This window comes from Athene noctua, chromosome 1 (genome assembly GCF_965140245.1).
Source record: "Athene noctua chromosome 1, bAthNoc1.hap1.1, whole genome shotgun sequence".
NCBI lineage: Eukaryota > Metazoa > Chordata > Aves > Strigiformes > Strigidae > Athene > Athene noctua.
The window spans coordinates 208,478,451-208,498,113 of NC_134037.1; the positions used below are offsets into that span (position 1 = coordinate 208,478,451).

At 42.4% G+C, this 19,663-nt stretch overlaps 1 protein-coding gene across 1 annotated transcript; it reads left to right on the plus strand.

Annotated features, from left to right (window-relative positions):
- Positions 1-1,125: 1,125 nt before the first annotated feature.
- DCT (dopachrome tautomerase) lies at positions 1,126-19,129 on the plus strand. Its single transcript, XM_074930923.1, has 8 exons — positions 1,126-1,624; positions 9,611-9,910; positions 11,368-11,468; positions 12,505-12,671; positions 14,302-14,481; positions 14,587-14,722; positions 16,122-16,323; positions 18,573-19,129. Exons 1-8 carry the CDS (start codon positions 1,324-1,326, stop codon positions 18,752-18,754), a joined length of 1,569 nt encoding a protein of 522 aa, XP_074787024.1. The 5' UTR covers positions 1,126-1,323; the 3' UTR covers positions 18,755-19,129.
- The last annotated feature ends 534 nt before the right edge of the window (positions 19,130-19,663 follow it).

Consider the following 19,663-nt stretch of genomic DNA (forward strand, 5'->3'; position numbering starts at 1 on the left):
AGATAATAGACTTCTTGTGCCAGAATGGTGTGGTTGAACATCCATGGAAATACTGAGTAGTACAGACACAATGACAGCTGTTTTCATTATACGTACTTACAAAAAATGGCTAAACTATAGAAGTGGGGAGGGGGGGGAGGTAGAGAAAGCTTTCAGTGAAGAAGAGGGAGTTGCCAGTTTTTATTCAGTATGGTGGAGCTGAACCAATAACTACTGCTTCAGACTCCTCTCATGACTTATCACTACTTTATTTTGATTTATTAATTTTATTCCTCTAGCACATAGGAGTTGCATTGTGGGCAAGGGCTGCTGCATACTAGGAGCTTTTTAAAGTAATTTTGTTGATGCCCTGAACAAAACCACTTGTCTGTGTGTCTGGTGTGTGTATTGATCTTACAGACTGTCTCCTGCCAGGTGGGTAATAAGTGCTCAGGTGTGACAGTTCTGAAAGTCTAGTGGCCAAACCAGTCCAAAAACAACCTCTGGTGTAATGATGGGGAAAGGATTAGAGAGCCAACAAGGACCACTCACCCTTTAAAAACAATTAAATAATTTATTTTGCATGCAAAAAGGCTATTAAGAAGGGAACCCTTTTTCCCTTGCCACTCAGATTTTTACAGTACAGTCACTGGAGTTTCGTAGTCAGCAGGTGGAGTCTCCATCCCAAACTGTTACTACCAGGTTTATTAATTTTTGTTAATAATGCACCTATATCCTCTGCGCTTCCACTTTATTTTCTATGGCTACTCTTTCACTGGAAAGTATTATCTTGCAGTGAATTAACTGAAAAAAGGGGTTTCCTCTTCTATTTATCATCTGTTTACAGGCTTTTGATTAAAAGAAAAAAATGTGTTTCTCCAGCCACCTCAGCTAAAATGAGACTGTCAATTTCTCAAAGCTTATGAAAGACTTGGAGAAATAAATCCGAGGCATTCATTCTCCTGACAAGCTGCCAGAGCCTGCAGAACTTGCTCTCACACTGGCGTCTTTTCTGCCCTTGATGTCATGTGCAAAACACGAGGATTTGTGCTGTGCTAATCCCTCTAATGAGGGCTTCTCCCAACCTCTATATAAACCCTGCTCAAAGCAGTGTCTGCTGTGCAGGCACTGCAGAGTCAAAGCGCCTGTCTTTTGCACTGCATTCAAGGCAATTAAAGACTGGGATTAAACAAACACCCAACACCAGCATCCTCAGCAGCAAGAGGGATTATCCCAGTTGGCTGGGGCACGGAGCCACGGCAAGGCCAGGTTGTCCCACGGTGGAGATCTCCCTGCTCCGCTCACTCAGGTTCAGCAGAGAGGCAGAGCCTGCACCCTGCTGTAATGGGCTCCCTGAGGTGGCTCTTCTGGGCTGGGCTGGGCTACCTGAGCTGTTACTGTGTCCCCTGGGCTCAGGCACAATTCCCCCGTGCCTGCATGACAGTGGATGCTCTTCGCTTGAAGCGCTGCTGCCCGCCCTTGGGGAGGGAGCCAGGCAACATCTGTGGGTCCCTGCAGGGCAGGGGACAGTGTCAAGGGGTGCAGGCAGACACTCAGCCCTGGAGTGGCCCTTACACCCTTCGAAATGTGGATGACCGGGAACGGTGGCCCCTCAAGTTCTTCAACCAGAGCTGTCAGTGCACAGGTGAGAGGGATGCTGGGGTGGGGGGACAGGGATGGATGGGTCTGCTAACCTTGCTCCAAAGGCCAGAAACATCCCTAGTGGCATAAGGTGTCAAGAAGGCTTCAAATGTATCAGTTTCCTAAAAATACTGTTATGTTCATGATACTATTAGCACTTTTTCAGGGCGATGGAGGCAAAAAAGTGTTTTCTCTCATGCAAACTTTTGGGTTTTCCTCTTTGCCCTGGGAGTTGTCCCTGTAGTCACCTTTTTCTGCAGGGTTTTGGACATTTCAGTGCTGCGTCCAAACCTCTGTCACTGCTAATCTTGGCACAGTGAACCTGGATCAGTTTGCACTGAACTGATCGAAGATTTATTCCCCTTGGAGTAGTACCTTGCAGCACGATGTATCTCTGTGAACAGAAAATGTGTGGATGTCTGGCCAGGGTGTTTCCCGGGGTTGTTAACTAAGTCTACAGCTCACTTTGATCCAAAATGGGCTTGTACAACTGCCAGAGGACATCCTGTCCCTTTCCTCATCACCTCCAGCCACTCCTTCCCTGCTGTGACTGGGCTTCTGTGTTCACATGGTGAAGGTAAAACAGTTCAGGGATGAGATGTGCTTGAAGGCTAACCTGGCCCAAAGGATCAGGTTTTAATAAGACCAGTTCACTAGTGCTGGCAGCAGGGAGGGAGTAGGAAGGTGAGTTCAGGGCAGGATAAGGAAACAGGACCCTTTTTCAGCAGCAGTCCTGGTCGAAGGAAGGTTAAAATGAGCAGGAACCGCAGCCTCAGCCCAGACTGCTTTGCAGGGCTGGCAGGTGATGATACTAGAACTTGAGCAAAAGGTACATCAAGCACTTGAACTCACTTCCTAGGCGGATTTCAAATGCAGCCTGGAGTTTCTTGGAAATATAAAGTTGTTTGGTTTTTTTAACATGGGAAGAATAGCCTGTTTTCCTTCAACCTGATTCTTAGAACTAGATGAGCTGTTTTGTCTAAAATATACTGTGGCTCTCACCATAAAAAAAAAAAAAAAAAAAAAAAGCAAAGCCTAGATCAATCTGAGAAGGAAGCACTGCAGAAAATTTCAGCAGATGATGTTAAGTTTTGCAATGCTGTTGTCAACTGAAAACAGAGAGGTAGTGGCAGATGACTTTAAATGGAAACATGGAGTTACTGAAGCTCCTCAAAATAGTAACAACAGACTAAAGTACAAATTGGTTTTTATCTCTTCCTTTGACTAGTTTTCAAATGCTTGTGTGGAAGTACTTTTCCAGACACTTTACCAAAAAAAAAGATGGATGTAGGTTTTTTCATTTTAAAGGTTCTTTATATCTCCAAAACTGAAGCCAGGTTTCACATACAGGCACAGACCTTGAGTCAGAACACTGAAGCTCATGGGCATATACCAACATTTATTCAGTCTAAGTAATTAGGGCACCAAAACCTGGGAGTAAATTGAAGACCAGTGTAGACAGACATGGTCTGCACAGACAGGCATTAATTTGCTTGTCCAAGTAGAGGTAAGCACCGGTATTTGATATTTGCAGGGCTGGGTGCCAAGTTGTGTAACCAGAATGTGGTGTCCTTTCATTCAGCCTTACTTCTGCTGAGATGTCGGCTCTCCTCGGCTCTTTAAATCTAATTTCTCTTGCTGCATTTTTATTTTACTTGTATTCCTCTTTCTCCTTGCAGTCTTTATTATCTAAATATACTAGTGATAAAATATTAAGGTGGAAGGCATGCTTAAGGATGGTTATCAGGGAGGTTTCATGGGCTCTGCCTGATGCTGCATGCAAAGGCATTTCTAGGAGAATGCTAAGAAATTCACAACTGCACGGCATTTGAATTAGATCCAATGCTTTTACAATGCTGGTAATCATGTATCTGTGTCTATTGGTATTTTGTTGTATTTTTTTTACTCAGTGTTATGCACTGGATGGCTGTCTGCACACCAGAGTTTTAAGTGGTGTGACATGTGGTCTTTATCAAGCATCTAGGACTATGGTACATGTGGTAGGTAACATCAATTAAATATACTAATTCAAAGGGACATGAAGCAGGGCACATCTCTACTACTAAGGTATCTTACTTTCCAAATGAATGTTTTGTGCAAACTACCTATTTGAAATGGTTCCTGGATTGTGCAAACTCCAACCCATGCCGAGGCTCTTGCTAGTGTTTTTACGATATGAATGGTTGTGTTCTAGTGCTTCTTGGCACCGTTTATAGTTTAGACATGGCATAAATGATAAGCTATGAGAACTCCAACTGCCACGTAGCTGATTATATTTGGTTAGACAGTAACATTTAAACGTGTCACATAGCTGATGGCTAAATGGTAGGAAACCTGGAAGAGCTGTGAGGAATGGGCCAGAATTTTCCAAAGTGGGGATTCTGGAGTTCTTGCAATAAATTAATCTATTTGAGCTTTCTGCTAAATCTTAATAGCTAAGGATAAAAGGAACTTTGAAAATTTGGCCATTTGTTGTAGCTATTCACTGAGGGAAAATGAAAAAAAGAAGAAAAACCCAAACACAAACTAATATCCGTGAGTGGTTATTGTGGGGTCTTTTTTTTTTCAAATTAATGTAAATTTTCTAAGGAAAATTAAAACTCTCCCCATTTCTTTTCCATTTCTAGGCTTTAGCAGATAATATGCATTAGGTCTTCTTTAACTGGGGACAAATATAACAGAATAAGATTAGTACAACAGAAAGATCCAATTTTACTTCCCACTTTCTGTACAAAGAGCCATGGTCAAAAAGACAATTGTGTGTCTGTTGTCAGGATGCTGTGTGCTACACATTTGACTCAGTGTGTTGGTGGCAGCGAAAATAGAATCTCTAGAAAAAAGATGTGGTTATGGCATGAATGTAGCTGGGAGGTAGCAACAGAGTTTTTAGTTCCTGTCTAATTTCAGTTTTGAATCCATTATATGTGTACTACAATTCGTTTGGGTGTGCCTAATGTTAATTCAATTTATATAAATTCTTAAACTGAAACGACCTGATGACAGTTCCTGACAGTGTGCAGTACTATATGAGGGGGAATATGGTAATTTGTTTTTCAGTAAGGTGTATGTGTTGAATTAGACAAAATGTTGGATGCACCAGTCTAACCCTAAAAATTGACATGTAGCTAATTACACAACAAAGCAGTATTTCAGTGAGTTAGTTACATTTAGTTTAGAAGAATACTGTTTTAGAAGACATGAACTAAATGCTATTTTGAGTTCTAAAGGCTAAAATTGTACTGATGTGATATGGATCTGCTATAGCATTTTAAAAACTCAGTACAAAAGATTATTGTGAAAAAAAAAGCTGCAGTCAGTCATGTGGTTGCTAGTACAGATTTTGATTAAACAGTGATTAAACAATGTTTGAATTCACTGAGGAGTTAAACATAATTATTATTCTTTTTTTTTCCTGCCACTTCCTAAGGTTAACATGTGGACATGTACTCTATTTTTTTTCCATAGAAGTTTTCTGAGAAAAAAAAATTAAATATTTTCACATTCCTGTGAATATATAATCAAGTTGGGGGCAGAAGGTTTAAATTCTATTGTTAAGCTGTAAGAAAATTGTCAGTTAAGCCATGTAGCTGATATGATGGCCCTTCCATTAGGTAAAAATGAACTTCTGAAGTAGCTGTAAAATACACTTCATTTACTTATTGTAGGGCAAAGTGGCTGTGGTATAATACTAAATTATAGCCATACCTTGATGACCGTGTTAAAGCCTGTGCTAGGTACAGATCTTCCACATCCTGAAGCCTAACAGTATGTTCAAATGAAGAACTAGAAGAGACAGAAGAGGTAACCGTTTGTCTCACACGTAGCAGTCCTGATCCTACCCTTGAGATACTGCGGTCTGCTGGTGTTTCAAAGCTAATGGAACTCCTGTTTTAATGCAATGGCTGAAGAAGTCTGAAAAGGAGTCCTTTCTCCCCATCCAATAAATGATGTGTGTTAAGCTGGTCTCTGTGGAAGAAAAAGAGAGAGACAGTACAGTACAACAAGGCAGAAGATGGTGAGTGTTGGATGGGTTCATTTTTACTGAAGAAAAGACACTGAGTGGTAATTAATTTGTGTGATGCTCAGTTCTGAAGACCAACCACATGCTGTGACTGCTCAGAGGTAGAAAAATCCCTGTCTGTGAGCTCAGGCAATCACTGGGGTTGAGGAGCAGATACAGTGGTATGTGGTAACTGCAGTTAGCATAAACCAGTGATGTGTATTAACACATACCAAGTGTTGTGTCATAAGAAGTGTCTTTTTCTCAGTGTCATGCCTGTGGACTGACTTACTGGAGAAGTATCGTGGCCATAGCACCTACAGAAGCAGCCAGATTCACCAACTTGACTAGGAAAGAGCACCATTAATGATGGTGAGTTTAGGCACAGAAGATGGCTCCCGAGGCAGGTGATCCCATCTCCAGACAAAAGGGTTAGTGGGGAAGACACCCCAAATGACTTTCTTGCCCAGCAGCAGTACAATGGGCATTCCTGAAAGCAGTGGAACAAGCAGGGAGGATCTGGACTACATCCGTGACGTAATCTCCTATCTGTGTGCCACAATGACCTCCCACACTATATTCTCTAGGAACCACAAGAGGTGAAAATAATCTCTGTTGTCCCTGACATAGCCTCAGAGAGGTAGGACACTGAGTTGCTATGTGTTAGTCACTGAAGGCAAAAAAATGCTAAGGCATGAATCCTTGCATGTTCCTATGGTCCCTGTGTTCAAAAGGATCTTGAAAGGATCTCACTGTCTTACTGAAAATGTCTGCTATGTGGTGTATCCTGATAAGATTACTTTTTCTGGTGTCCTAGAGCTGTACCATTGAAGTCCACCATCACCAGCACAGCAGACATTGAAGCTAAGTTGTGAGAGACTGGGACATATATTTCACAGTGCTATCATGTGGGAATTTTACAAGCAGTAAATAAACTTTCTGAAAACAGCAGTGAATCATTTCCAGACCAGTGGCCTGGTAGAGTGCTTTAGAAACAAATGTTGAAAAAGTGATTTGGGTGGGACATGAAAAACCTGGGTCTGAGTACTGCAGTTATTCATGTTTGCAATGTGGGAAATCCCACAGACCTCCATCAGCTTCTCACCATTTCAGCTGCTGCATAATGACAGTCCTGTGATGCATGGAGTCTGTTGAAAGAAAATGACAAAAAGCAACTTTCAATTTTATGAAGTGTTGTTGTGCATTTCTGACAAGAGAACGTTACCAAATAGACCTGAGGACATTACAGAAATGTTCAACACAATCAGCAGAAATACTGCAGTGTGAAATAACACTTTGCTTGGAAATTTTCTCCTCGTGTTTGCTGTCTCTTCTTCACTACAGTCCTCCTTCTTACTCAGTAATCGCTCATGTCCCTTTGAAAAGTGTCTGGTGAAGTGGTGGATTACTTAATAGATTAGGTGGTTAAGGGAGAAAATCCTGCAGAGCCTCAATTGAGTATAATTAGCAGCTGCCCAAGGGAAACAAGTGAGGAGTGATTCGTCCACTTGGTTCCAGATGCCGTTCAGGTGGAGAAGAGCACTTTTCCCATGAAGATGACTCAGCATTTCGGGCCTTTGCAAATTTCTTTTCACGGTCTGAGGAGGCTCATAGAGTATACCTAAAATATGGATTTTCTCCCACAAAATGATCTTGGGCATCAAGAGCTGCGTAGATTCAAAGGGCTCTCACTGAGAGAGGAATAGGCACCATCAAAGCCTCAACGAGTGACTGCTGGAGTCTTGTTCTGGTACCAAGACCAGATGGGACAAACCTGGTCCTGCACTAACTTTGGTTCTGTTAGTTCTATATTTCAATGTGATGCTTATCCAATGCTGTGAGTAGATGGGTCATTTGAATTGGAAGCATGACTGCCAATCTCTAGAAAGGTTGTTGACAGATTTTTTCATGGTTAATTCCTGCTTTACCCCCCTTCTCTTAAAAAGGATTGAATTGTACCTTTGGGCAAGAGGGGACAACAGCTGCTTTCCAGAAGTTTGTGGTCCATGTACTGAAACTTGTGCAATATGTATGGCCTAAATGGGCTATGTTGCAAGATATTGCTGATAATTGTCATCTGGTCAGTACAGGCTGGAGTATGTGTTGGGCCCTAATAACTAAGCTGAGTTGTCAAGAATGAGCAAATATACAGATAGTGGAGCTCACCAAATTCACAACAGCGATCATGGTCTTCTGATGGGACTCTCAGGAATACCATGATAAAATCAACATTCTGTGTTTCTTCCCCCCATCTTAACCTGTGCCCTCATCATAATCATGTATTCATACAATCTTATTTCTTTCATAAAGCTATAAAGTACTTGTTTTTTTCTGCCATACTTCTTCATCCCCCTAAACCAGTGCAGACCTCTGGCTTTGGAAGCCTTCTGTCCTAGCTGGAACATAGCAGCTGAGCCCAGCTGCTCCTACCTGCATTTGGACAAAATGTAAGCCATACACCTGGAAGCTGTCCTCATGGTATGCCATCAGGCTGTGCATGGTCCAAAACCTAGTTGAAGTCTTCATCTGTGTGGTCCCTAAGCTTAGCACTGGTCCTAAGCTTCATGGTAGTGTGTAAGCCTACAGATCTCAGATGCTCTGAAATAACCATAAGCTCTCCAAACCTACATGTCCTCATGTCCTTTTGGTAGGTCTCACAGGAGTGTGTCACAAATGTTTAGAGCTCATCAGCACTTATCCTAGAGCTAGCCATAAGTTACACAGCCTTCTTGGTAACCGTGGGGGTCTTTGAAACCGGTAATAAGCCCTGTCGCCCCTGACAATCTGAAATCTTACTTTAGAGTCAAGTGTTGTTCTGCCCATAGACTCAACCTTACAGCCTAGGGAAGTTTGCTCATCCACGAACACTTCCTAAGCCACTTCCCCATCGCCATGTTAGCCTGAAGCCTGTCCTGGGCATAGCAGTAATGATATGTGTGGGAAGCAGTGAGATTTTCTGGCATTTTGGAAAACGATTGACATGGTGGTTGTTGAGTGAGTGTGTACATGGGGTTGAAGGGAGGGTGGCATATAGGGAGTCTCAGTGCAGATTTTTGGAGAACTGAGTGGAGATCCCAGAGGACCCCTGGTTGCCCCTCTGCTCCATCCTTCCCCTGGCAGCAGTGCCCACTGCCCTACACCACTGCTATGGCAGCAGCCTGCCTGTGTGCAGGCAGGAGGCAGATGTCTGCTACAGGAATGGTTGGTTGTTCCCCATCTTCCCCAGCAAAGGCAAAGCAAGCTGCAGCAGGGCCTTTCTGCGGCTGCTGGCAGCCTGCCACAGTGAGTGAGAGGCCACGCTTATAGCAAGCTCTGCTTTCCTGGGCTCTTCCACCACATTAGAGGGTCTGAGCTAATAGCCTAGAGCGGACCTGATTGTTTGCCTTAGGAGCGATGCCAGCGGGGAATGATGGTACTGCAGTGGTTTTCAGGCTCTTACTGCAGCACCATTTAATAATGCTTAAAGCGTGAGCTGCAGCACCCCTGGTGCTTGTCTTGGATTGTGTTGTGTCCCAGATACACTGTTAACAGACATTAGTTCTTCCCAAGTTTTGTCCTTAAGAGAACTGTTTTGTTTGGGGATTTTTTTCTGTACTTAAGGATACACACGAAACGACCCTCTTTTGGGTTTGATCTTGGAAGTACTTGAGAGCAAATCGAGCAAAGCACTTCATCATGTGTTTAATTGGTGAGACTTCTCACGTGCCTGAGGGCTTTGCAGAGCTCTGAGCACCTTGGGACGTGAAGCCTATTACCCAGCACTTCACCTCCCCAACCGGCTGAGTGTGGTTCTTGGCCCTGTTGTGGCTCTGGGAAGCAAGCCATCCTTCTGGTTAGGCAATTAGCAAAGCTGCCAGTCTGCTCAGCTGCTGTCCCTTCCTGCAACTGGCATCTCTGGGGAAAAAGAGAATTAATTCTTAATTCTTCTGTATGACACTGTTAGTTTTCCCTGATTCATAACGTCATGACTGCTCTCTCCTCTTGATTCAGGAAACTTTGCTGGCTATAACTGTGGTGACTGCAAGTTTGGCTGGACCGGTCCCGAATGCAAAGTGAGGAAGCCAGCAGTTGTCAGGAAGGATGTCCACTCCCTGACAGCAGAGGAGAGAGAGCAGTTCTTCAGTGCTCTAGACCGCGCAAAGACAACTGTTCACCCAGACTATGTAATTGCAACTCAGCACTGGATAAGTCTGCTTGGTCCCACCACAGAGGAACCGCAAATTGCCAACTGTAGTATTTATAACTACTTTGTCTGGCTTCATTACTACTCAGTCAGAGACACACTATTAGGTTAGTGCTTTTCTTATCCAGTGGGCTCTGCAGGTAAAAGAAAGTGTGAACAGTGTCATTGCTGAGCAAAGGTAAGTATGCTTAACACAGCTGTGCTACTTCATCGAGCAGTGAGTCCCAGCAGGAGCAGATCTGCAGAGAGAAACAGTTGGTGGCGAGAAGCTGGAGGCCATCCACAGTTGAGGGAGGTGTGCTTCAGACCTGCTGCGGTCTGGTCCCCCACCCCGTGGTGGCTGGAGCACACCAGCCACACTCCTGGTAGATCTGTCTGCCAGGGAGGCAGTTCAGAGGCTCCACCATTGAGTGAACTGAAGTGTTGTCAGGCAGTGACTGATTTCAAAAAGACATTTCTAGTCCACAGGACAAGGTAGATGCAGCAGCAGTGGGAAAGGGGCTCTACAGTGGTGAAGGCAGAGACCATGCGGAGACATTGGGGACCAGACTGCTACTGCTTTCTGTGGCCTTCAGCAAGTCACTAAGAATGGGATTTGCCTGACTAACCACAGCCCGCTTTTAAAACCAAACCAGGTTAGAGGTTTGGGTATCTAACCCCACGCTTTCTCCCAAATCTGGATTCCTAGTCCTCATTGCTCTTCTAGACAGAAGTACCTATGCCAGCCCCATTTTGGAATGCCCAGATCTTGCAGGAGGAGACACCAATACAGCTTTTCTACCTGGCAGTCATACATGCAAGCTCAACAGCCCATATCTACCTGCTTGCTAGAGGATATCTGCTACCCTGCAACAGGTTTTCTTCAGTGTGACCTTCTGACACTCTTCTAATTTTGCAGGGCTGAAGTCTCTGGCCTAATAAGAGCAAAGATCCTTCAGGGGACAGGACAGTCATGTGGAAAGGGAAAGAGACAACTTCTAGTGCTGCTGCAGTGATAAATAAATCCATATGTGGGTTGAAGCTTGCGGCAGTGATTAACAAATCTATATGTGGTTTGAAGCCTCTAGCCTTTGAGTGTCTTAGTTCTCATGTGTAATAACAAGAGCACAATACAAGAAATAACAAGCACAATTTGAAGAAAATTGGCAAAGGATGTTGAATTGCTGTTGGCAGGTTATGGAAAATGCTGAGGTTCTCCTGCTAGGTACATGGTGTAAGTCCTGCAGTTGAGCAAGAGAATGAGATAATGATGTGGTACATATTAGCAAGAAGCTAAGATTTTAGACAGTAAGACTGCTTCTCAAAGCCAAAAGTCGTTAGAAATCTTCACAATATCTAACTCTTGGTGGAATGTGAACTTTTGGGAAGCTCTGAAGTGAATATCCACAGAGGATTTTGTTCACTTGTCCCGTGTAAGTGTTGTAGCTTCTGATGTGTGCGCTCTTTCCAAACGTTTAGAGCTGCAGGTTTTTGTTTAACTCTACTCCAGGCAAAAGAAGAAAGTGCTGTCTTTCACTTGAGCCTCATTTGGTGCCTAAGTGCTTATTTCATCTTCCCTTTGTAGGACCTGGCCGCCCCTTCACAGGTATTGATTTCTCCCATCAAGGACCTGCCTTTGTTACTTGGCATAGGTACCATTTGCTGTTGCTGGAGAGAGACCTGCAGGTTAGCTGAACAGCCTTTCTTTTTCCTCATGCAACTTCTCTCTTTTGCTACATGACTTTGTCGAGCCAGCCAAGGGTAAGCTATTTCCTAGGATAGATTCTTACCCAAACTCCCAGGAGTGTTTGCTCACTAATCTTTTTTTGTTTAAAGTGAAATTAATGCTTTCAAGATACTGTGGACTGAACAGTTTCTCACTGTGAACAATTACGTGAAGGTTATCATGGAGATTTTTTTCTTAATCTCCACAACAGAGGACAGAAGGTGTAAATTAACACTATTTATTAATAAAATCAAAGCAACACCTACATGTAAAACTTGGTAACAGATATTGTCTGCTGATGTTGAAAATACCATCCCAATGAAAGCAACTCTAAATATTACCCCCTTTAAATGTGACACATTATACATTTAATACATACATGTATTCAGCAATGCATCTTTTAAAGAAATATGTTAATGTGCCCAACAGTCAGTTGCCGAAGCATTGGCTCATTTCCATTTGTATTACTTGTATATTGGCAATGTCATTGTATTTCAGCCTTGCAGATCTCTAATGAAAATGGCTGGTATCAAAATAGCTGCAGGATCTTGCATGAAATCGTATCTAACAAGCAAGCACAAGCAAATGCACTGTATTCCTCTATTCATACAAGTTCAGATTCTTCCCCAGGGCCAGCCTTTCTGGAGCAAAAGCAAACCACATGCACAATTTTACCCATTACCCACTTATGTCACTCAGAAAGCCTCTTAGTTGCTTAAGGCTTGATTCATCTCTGCTCCTGCTCGATCTCTGAGTTGGTAGGAAGACTAACATGGCCAAAAGAAGCACAGGCCAAGAGTAAAATAACTAATGACAGTGTCCGCATGGACTGACTTAACCCCCCAATCTTTTGAAAGGAGTCATAGTTGAAATGCAGAATGAAAAGCAGAATATCCAGTGAAATATCAAGTGAATACCCAGTGAAACAACTTGCAGGAGTCCCTTTCTTTTCTCTTTGAAGGTGATTCCCTGCTAATGCGTTTCTGTCCATTGCAGCGACTGATAGGCAACGACTCCTTCGCGCTGCCCTACTGGAACTTTGCCAAGGGTAGAAATGAGTGTGACATCTGCACGGACCAGCTCTTTGGAGCATCGCGGCCAGATGACCCAGGGCTGATCAGCCTGAACTCCAGGTTCTCCCGGTGGCAAATAGTTTGTAACAGGTACAAGAATATCTAGGTCAAGCTTCCATACTGACCAAACCTTGCTTTCATTCTGCATTGAGAGCACGGACTGCTCTCTCGCTGTGAGCGAGAGGCAGAAAAAGAGCCAAGACGTCTTTTTTAAAACTGGGAATCACGGTTGGTTTGTGTGTAGATGGTGCTGTGTAAACTTTCTCCTCTGGTATTGTGGAAGTATATTTTTGAAAGATGATTCTTTCGGTACAGGATTTTAGTCAATTCAGCCAATTTGAGGCTGCCAAAAGTCTGAAGAGTTTGCACATTGGCAAGTATCTTTTTAAAGAAGAAATGCCTGTGTGTCGGTTCTTTAACAAACACCCAATTGATTTTGGCAGCAGAAACAGAAAACTGTTTTGGCATATAGGAAGCTAGAGATAGGCTGAAAAATCTGTTCCCTTTTATTGGGTGAGATCTTAACCCTGATATATTTAGTGCAGTTTGGGGATTGACTTTGAAGTGACTGAGATTTCACATGGAAAACAACACAGAGACAGCCAGGAGCTTGCTGACAGCTCTCTGTAGGCATATACTGATTTGGGTGAAAGCAGGGCTTTGATGGGGGATTCACATGTGGGATTGGGGTGCTATGACATAAGATGCTACTCGTTACAATACTCATATAACATTCTTCAGTCAGCTCCGGGGCAGCGTGCAGTCAGTCAGACGAAGGTACTGAGAGCTCAGGGCTTTTCAAAAGAGCCTCTTTCTATGGGCACCTAAAGAACTACTTTAAATTCTAGCTTTAGGCACCAGTTGGCTTTAAATCTCGCCCCTACTTTTTCTCAACGATAAATAGGGCTTTGTTTTTTCTTGAAAAGTGTAGTGACTAAACTTTTGCCTTGCTAAGATTAAACAGAGAAGGGCTTTTGTTTACTTCAGGAGTTTCTGAAAATGCTGTTTCATTTCATACTGAATAGCACAGAATTTTTTCACAAGTGTTACACTGTTTTTTTCCTCCTCCTTCCCTCTTTCTATCCCTGGTGTAAAGGACTCCCCATTAGTTAGTGGGCAACCTCTACAAAGCAGGATATCCTTCAGGCTCTGAAAAAGAAGATGCAATCATTGCAGTTGCTTTTTCTCTAAAGGGGATGAGGGATGGAAAGTGAAACCCTGTTTTATGTCATTCTTTGCATTTTCTCAGCCCACCCCACAGTAGGACTTTCCTTGTTTTTTTTTCCCCTTTTGTTAAGAGTCAAAAAAGTAGTCCTTACTCAGGACTGAAAGTCTGTCAACTCAAAATTCAAAAGACTGTTTTAGATTGTCTCGCAAAAAATGTTCTTCCAAAGCCCTTGGGAGGGGAGAAGGCATGAAGGAAATTGTGCTTGCCTTTCCTAAATCATCCTCTCTCTGTGGACAACGAACCTGGTAACACTTGGTCCAAATGATTGATGGTCCACAGAGGACACAGAGCCACAGGAAGCCAGGGCATGGTGTCAGTCCTGCAGTAAATTCAGCTCCCAGGCCATGGGAGGTGAACTGAGATGCCCCAGGAGGTTTCAGTCTCTAATCCCTGCTCTCTCACATGGATAGCTGAGGCCTCTTTTCTGCTATGGGAGAAAAGGCCAACAAGTCATCACCTTCTGACTTGCGCTGCTTTCTGTTTCACACTCAGCTTGGATGACTACAACCGCCTGGTCACTCTGTGCAACGGGAGTGATGAAGGGCCGCTGCGGCGGAGGCCGCCTGGGACCTCCAGTGAGCGGCTGCCCACCATGGAGGATGTCAGGAGGTGCCTCTCCCTGCAGGTGTTTGACAGCCCTCCCTTTTTCCGCAATTCCAGTTTCAGTTTCAGGTTTGTCTGTCGGCTCCTCCAGAGCTGGCTGGGTCATGGGTTTTCTTTGTGTGCTCATTTGTCATCAAAATCTGGTTACTTGATGCTGCTTTTACCCATCTACAGGAATGCGCTGGAGGGCTTTGATAAACTGGGTGGAGCCCTTAACTCTCCAATGCTGAGCCTTCATAATTTGGCTCACTCTTTCCTGAATGGGACCAACGTTCTCCCTCATTCAGCGGCCAACGATCCCATCTTTGTGGTATGTCTTCCCCCAGCATGAGTGGCAGTGGCTGTGGCTCAAAGTTAGCTATCTCACCAGAGATTTGCAGAACAGAAGTGAATTCCCTAAAAAGAAGTCCTTTAAATAGAAAAAGAGAAATCTTTAATGTTTTCTTGAACACTGCCACACCTGTATAACAGTCAAATAGAGAGGAAAGAAATCTCAGGGCAATTTGTAAAATATAAAATAAGTTTCTAGGGAGAAGAGCTGCTATTCCAAGTCATGTTGCCCCGAATCCTTTCATTAGGTGCTACCTAAACTTAATATCTTATACCAGACAATTTTACAGCAAGAAGATAAACTGAAAGTGGGGCTAGTTATTTTAGAGCAGTAGACTGAGTAGTTTGTGTCTGTGTTTCAAAATTCACAGGCTAAAAGGAAGACCATCTAATTTGAGGGTCTCTTGGAAAATAGAAATAATGTGATTTCACTGATGCAATAGTGCAGTGCTGCCCTGCAATGAGCAACACAAACAGCAATGTGCAAATGAAAAGCCAAGAGTTAAATCTGCTTACACATCTTTCTCTCCTAATAAGTTAATGGCAATTTTTTTTCCTCTTTGTTAGATTAAACCACAGTGATTACATAGAGAAATTCGAATACAACTAATTTCTTTCTTACCTTTAAGTTTGCAATCTTTTGTTGGAGAAATTAGTCCAAATACTTATGTAGTGGTTCTCCAGCTTATTTTCTTAATAATTCTTGAATTCCTACATGCATTTCTTACACAATGAAATCTTCATTTCACTAAGCTGTATTTTTATAGACAAGATTATTTTCTATAGGATATTTTCTAAGCTTTTTCCAGGGTTGTAATTAAAAAACATGAGTACATCAGAAATTAAGTTAAATAGCCCCAAATTGTTGTCTGAAGAAACTTTCCTGTATTAGTGTTTTATAGACTTATCAACTCACTGGGCAAGACCTGACCAAATTCATGGGTACCTGGAGCTGTGGATCTGGTGGCACGCTCTAAGATGAGCATGAAGGAATCATTTTTCTGCAATTTTCCATACCTGTTCAGAGATGAGAGAGATTAAAATATGTTTGAGAAGTACATTCACCTGTATGAGCTCAGTGGGCCCTCACCCAAGAGGTCAGATCTGCCCATTCAATGCTAGCTGATATTAAACTGTCTGGAGAAAGAGCTTGTTATGAACAAGCAGCAACAAGGACGTTTATAGCAAAATGTCCCATGCAGGAGATCAGTTTATTCCATTCTCATGAGTTTTCCTGGTTTCCCGTTCTGTAAATCGCACCTAAATTAGATTACCCTCTTTCTCTTTCAAAAGTTGCTGCCACTTTAGATGGGAGTGTTTTATATGCTGAAGAGTTCTGACAGAGTTTAGTAAATGTGTGCCCATGCCTGGATTTGCAGGTTCTTCACTCCTTTACTGATGCCATCTTTGATGAGTGGATGAAGCGGTTTAAGCCCTCGGACAATGCCTGGCCTGAGGAGCTGGCCCCCATCGGTCATAACAGACTGTATAATATGGTCCCTTTTTTCCCTCCTGTGACCAACAATGAACTCTTCCAAACTGCAGAGCAGCTTGGCTACACCTATGCCATTGACTTGCCAGGTATGTCTCAAGAGGTGTGGGGGCTGTTCTAGGCCAAGCGATGAGACAGCTCACCATATTTTCAGTGACATGGACCTGTGGAAAATAAGGCACCTTTCACAAAATGTATGGGTCTATATTCACCTGCTCACTAGCAATCACATATTGTAGCGCAGGTAGTTACAACTCACCATGTAAACTGTGGTTACTACAAGTGTGCACATACTTAGTTTGCTCTGTTGCAAAATGCATCAACTTGAACTGCTCCGGCATTGATGATGGTGCTCCTTTGGAGTTGGGGAGTCTTTGATTTTGGCTCCTGCTCCTAGCACTGTTTAAGCCTGTTACAGGATCTTTTAACCTGTCAGAGGTCAGGCATTCTTCCAGAGAGTTTGTCTGACTAATGTCAGTCATTAGAAAGTACTTGTTTTGCAGAGAGTCCTGAATAATACTGTACCATGACTCTCATTAGAGATGAACTACATTAATCTTTAGATAACCTGGAAAGATGTACCTGGGTGTTTTGTGTTATAAACCGCCAGTTTTAAAGATTTTCCATGCCCATAGGTATGCTGTGCCTTAGAGTCTGCCTATTTGTTTGAAATTACCTTTGACATGGATCAGATAAAGATAATAAACAAGAAAGCAAAGTATTTTGCACAAAGTATTTATGCACAAAATCCAAAATTTGCAACACGAATTACAAATATTTGTAAAAGGCACAAGTGTAAGAAAGGAATGGTATCCATGCTTCAGCTGCTTTACCAAAGATTAAATCTGAGCAGTTTCTTTCTCCACCTCAGTATTCCTTTGAGAGGCAGTAGGTTCTTATCTAATCGATGTGGCCAGAAATTTCTTTTAAATGCTTACTGTGTATCTGTGGTTTTAATCTGTGGAGACTGTTTAAAGGTCTAGAGGCTGCAAAACTTTGAAAACCTTGTCCTCAGGCTGCATTCATGCAGGGCAGCCCTGACATGTGGAGACATGCTAGCTTTTTCTCAGGGCTGTCCCCAGAATTTCCCCTAAAAGTTTAAACTTCCCCTTTTTTGGAGTTTAAGTTTTCCTCCCTCTGAACGACTGCCCCTACTTCTGCATTGAAAATGCTGCTGCCCCTTGGGTATGAGGTACCCAGAGAGGAACAAAGGCAGCTTGTGGTTCTGCTGCTTCTCAACTCCCACCTAAACAAATTGTTATCTCACTATGAAGCAGCATATCTATCTCTGTCTGCATGGTCAGTGTTCAGAGAATAATGTTTTTACATTAAAATCTTTCTCTTTTATCTAAATATATAACTTGCTAATTCTGCCTCATGTAATCAACATAGGTAATACATTGCTGGCTTTTACTTGAGAGATGGTAAAGTGGTAAACAATTCATTCTGGAATCTTACTGAATTTGGCCATGGTTGCCCTCAACTCTTTTGTTGACAGAGACTGCAGATTGGGTCACACAACTTCTAGTTGCTTTTATAGTCAGTGTGATATCTCCTTGAGCCATCTGGATTTCATCCTCTATGTCCAAGTACCTTTTAAATACTTAAAATCCTTTTGAGAGTTTTTTGTGAATATAATCAAATGTGCTTATTGTAAATATATCAAATGTAATTATTGCCATCTTGGTATATGTAGCATTTTTCAGAATAGGACAGCAGGCAGTTGTTGCTTCTGGAAGCATAAATGAGAACACAAAATAAGTTATTTAGCCAAGTGGAGCAGGGTTATTGTAAGAATGGGCAATATTATCTTAGAAGACAGTGGTTCCCCAGAAGTGGTTCAAAATCAGAGGATGCGATCTGGAGCTGGTCAGCAGAACCACACTAAGTAGTGTTTTCAGTTAAAAGTTTGACAATCGTCTGCTTTGTGGTCTATAGGAAAATTGGAGGGTTTTCTGTTGACCTAAATAACTTGGAAACAGCTATGCCAAAATGTCATTATAGAAAGAATTGCTGAAATCATTCATAATTATTTTGACCAGATTAGATAAGAGAATGGTCTTTTTGTCTTGTTACTGTTAATCTTTCCAGTTCTCAACACTTTAATTTGTATGAAGGGTTGAAGTTTAAATTCATCTGTAGAGCCGTCTGGCAGGGAACGTCTCTGGCTTTGGTATGTGTGTTGGTTACACAGTGCAGTACCAGCTTCCCCTGTGGCCACTGGGTCTCTAAGCCACACAAGTAATCAAATTACCAGGCTGTGGGATATTTTTTTTTCTGTGTGATTTAAGAAATGAAATTATATGATGTCCTCACTTCAGACATTTCTTATTTCCAGGTTCACTTGAAGAATCCCAGATGTGGGCTGCCATGGTTGGATCCACAACTGGAGGGGCACTAATAGCTCTGGCCATGCTTGTTCTTCTGCTTATACTGTTCCAGCGCCAAAGGCAGAGAAGAGGTTTTGAACCACTGATGAATGTGAGCTTCAGCCCCAAAAAGTACATGGAAGAGGCGTAGTGCCCTTGCTTTGTTTCGTTGCTTATTCTTGTAGGAAGTGTCCTTGATTGTCTTATTGAGATCTTAGCTGAGACCTTATTGCACACTCCTTTGGCAGCTGACTACATTGTTCTCATTCAGGTTTTCCTGTTACCTTGTTAATTGTAATATATGAAGTCTCTGGGTACACATGTACAAGGCCCAAGACGGGCCAGACTTTTCTTATCACCAAACATTATCTGGAGTGTGTGACAATTATAAGTCATCCTCTATAGATTTAGATCAAGACAACTAAGAATCTAAATAGAAGAAAACCAACTTGAATAACCAAGATAATTTTTCACCTCAATGTGTTCTTGATTTCCTTAAGCAGCTCAGAGATGTGCTGAAAGTTATTAGCTCTACATATATATTGAATAATGTATTATTTTACAGTTATCAATAAATATTCTGAATAATATAGTCTTTTTTTAAGGTTCAAAATGTTTCATGCTGTTTGACAAAACACTATAGGACACCCATCCCCCCCTGGTTACAGTTTATTTTAGGAGCACGACCAATTCCATATGTTATTTCAGTCAAGCTGATAGCAGTAGGTAAACCTCCAAACTCAAATTCTTCTGAAATTTAAGAGCAGGAGTTCCCTGACAGCTAGAGATACACTTGTGTTTTACCCGTGTTAGGGACCTGTGACAGAAGTTGAAAATGGTGTTCATCTTTCTCTGTTTTGGCTCTGCTGCACTTTTTCATGAATTTAGACCTAAATTTCCAAAGTCTGGGACCCAGGACTGAAGACTGAGATAGTTCTCATCACACAGGTCTGCAGATAGGGTATTAGGTTTGGATATGGCACTCCCTAGACCCCATCTTAAACATTCCTTTATATGTTCCCTATATAGGGACATATACAGGAATGTTATATACATATAC

Bases quoted from the DNA above. Each gene is read 5' to 3' on its own strand.
- DCT (XM_074930923.1), top strand. From the start codon at position 1,324: ATGGGCTCCCTGAGGTGGCTCTTCTGGGCTGGGCTGGGCTACCTGAGC. The intron at 11,469-12,504 runs GTTAGCTGAACA...TGTCCATTGCAG, and splicing joins TGCTGGAGAGAGACCTGCAG to CGACTGATAGGCAACGACTC. The intron at 12,672-14,301 runs GTACAAGAATAT...TTTCACACTCAG, and splicing joins TGGCAAATAGTTTGTAACAG to CTTGGATGACTACAACCGCC.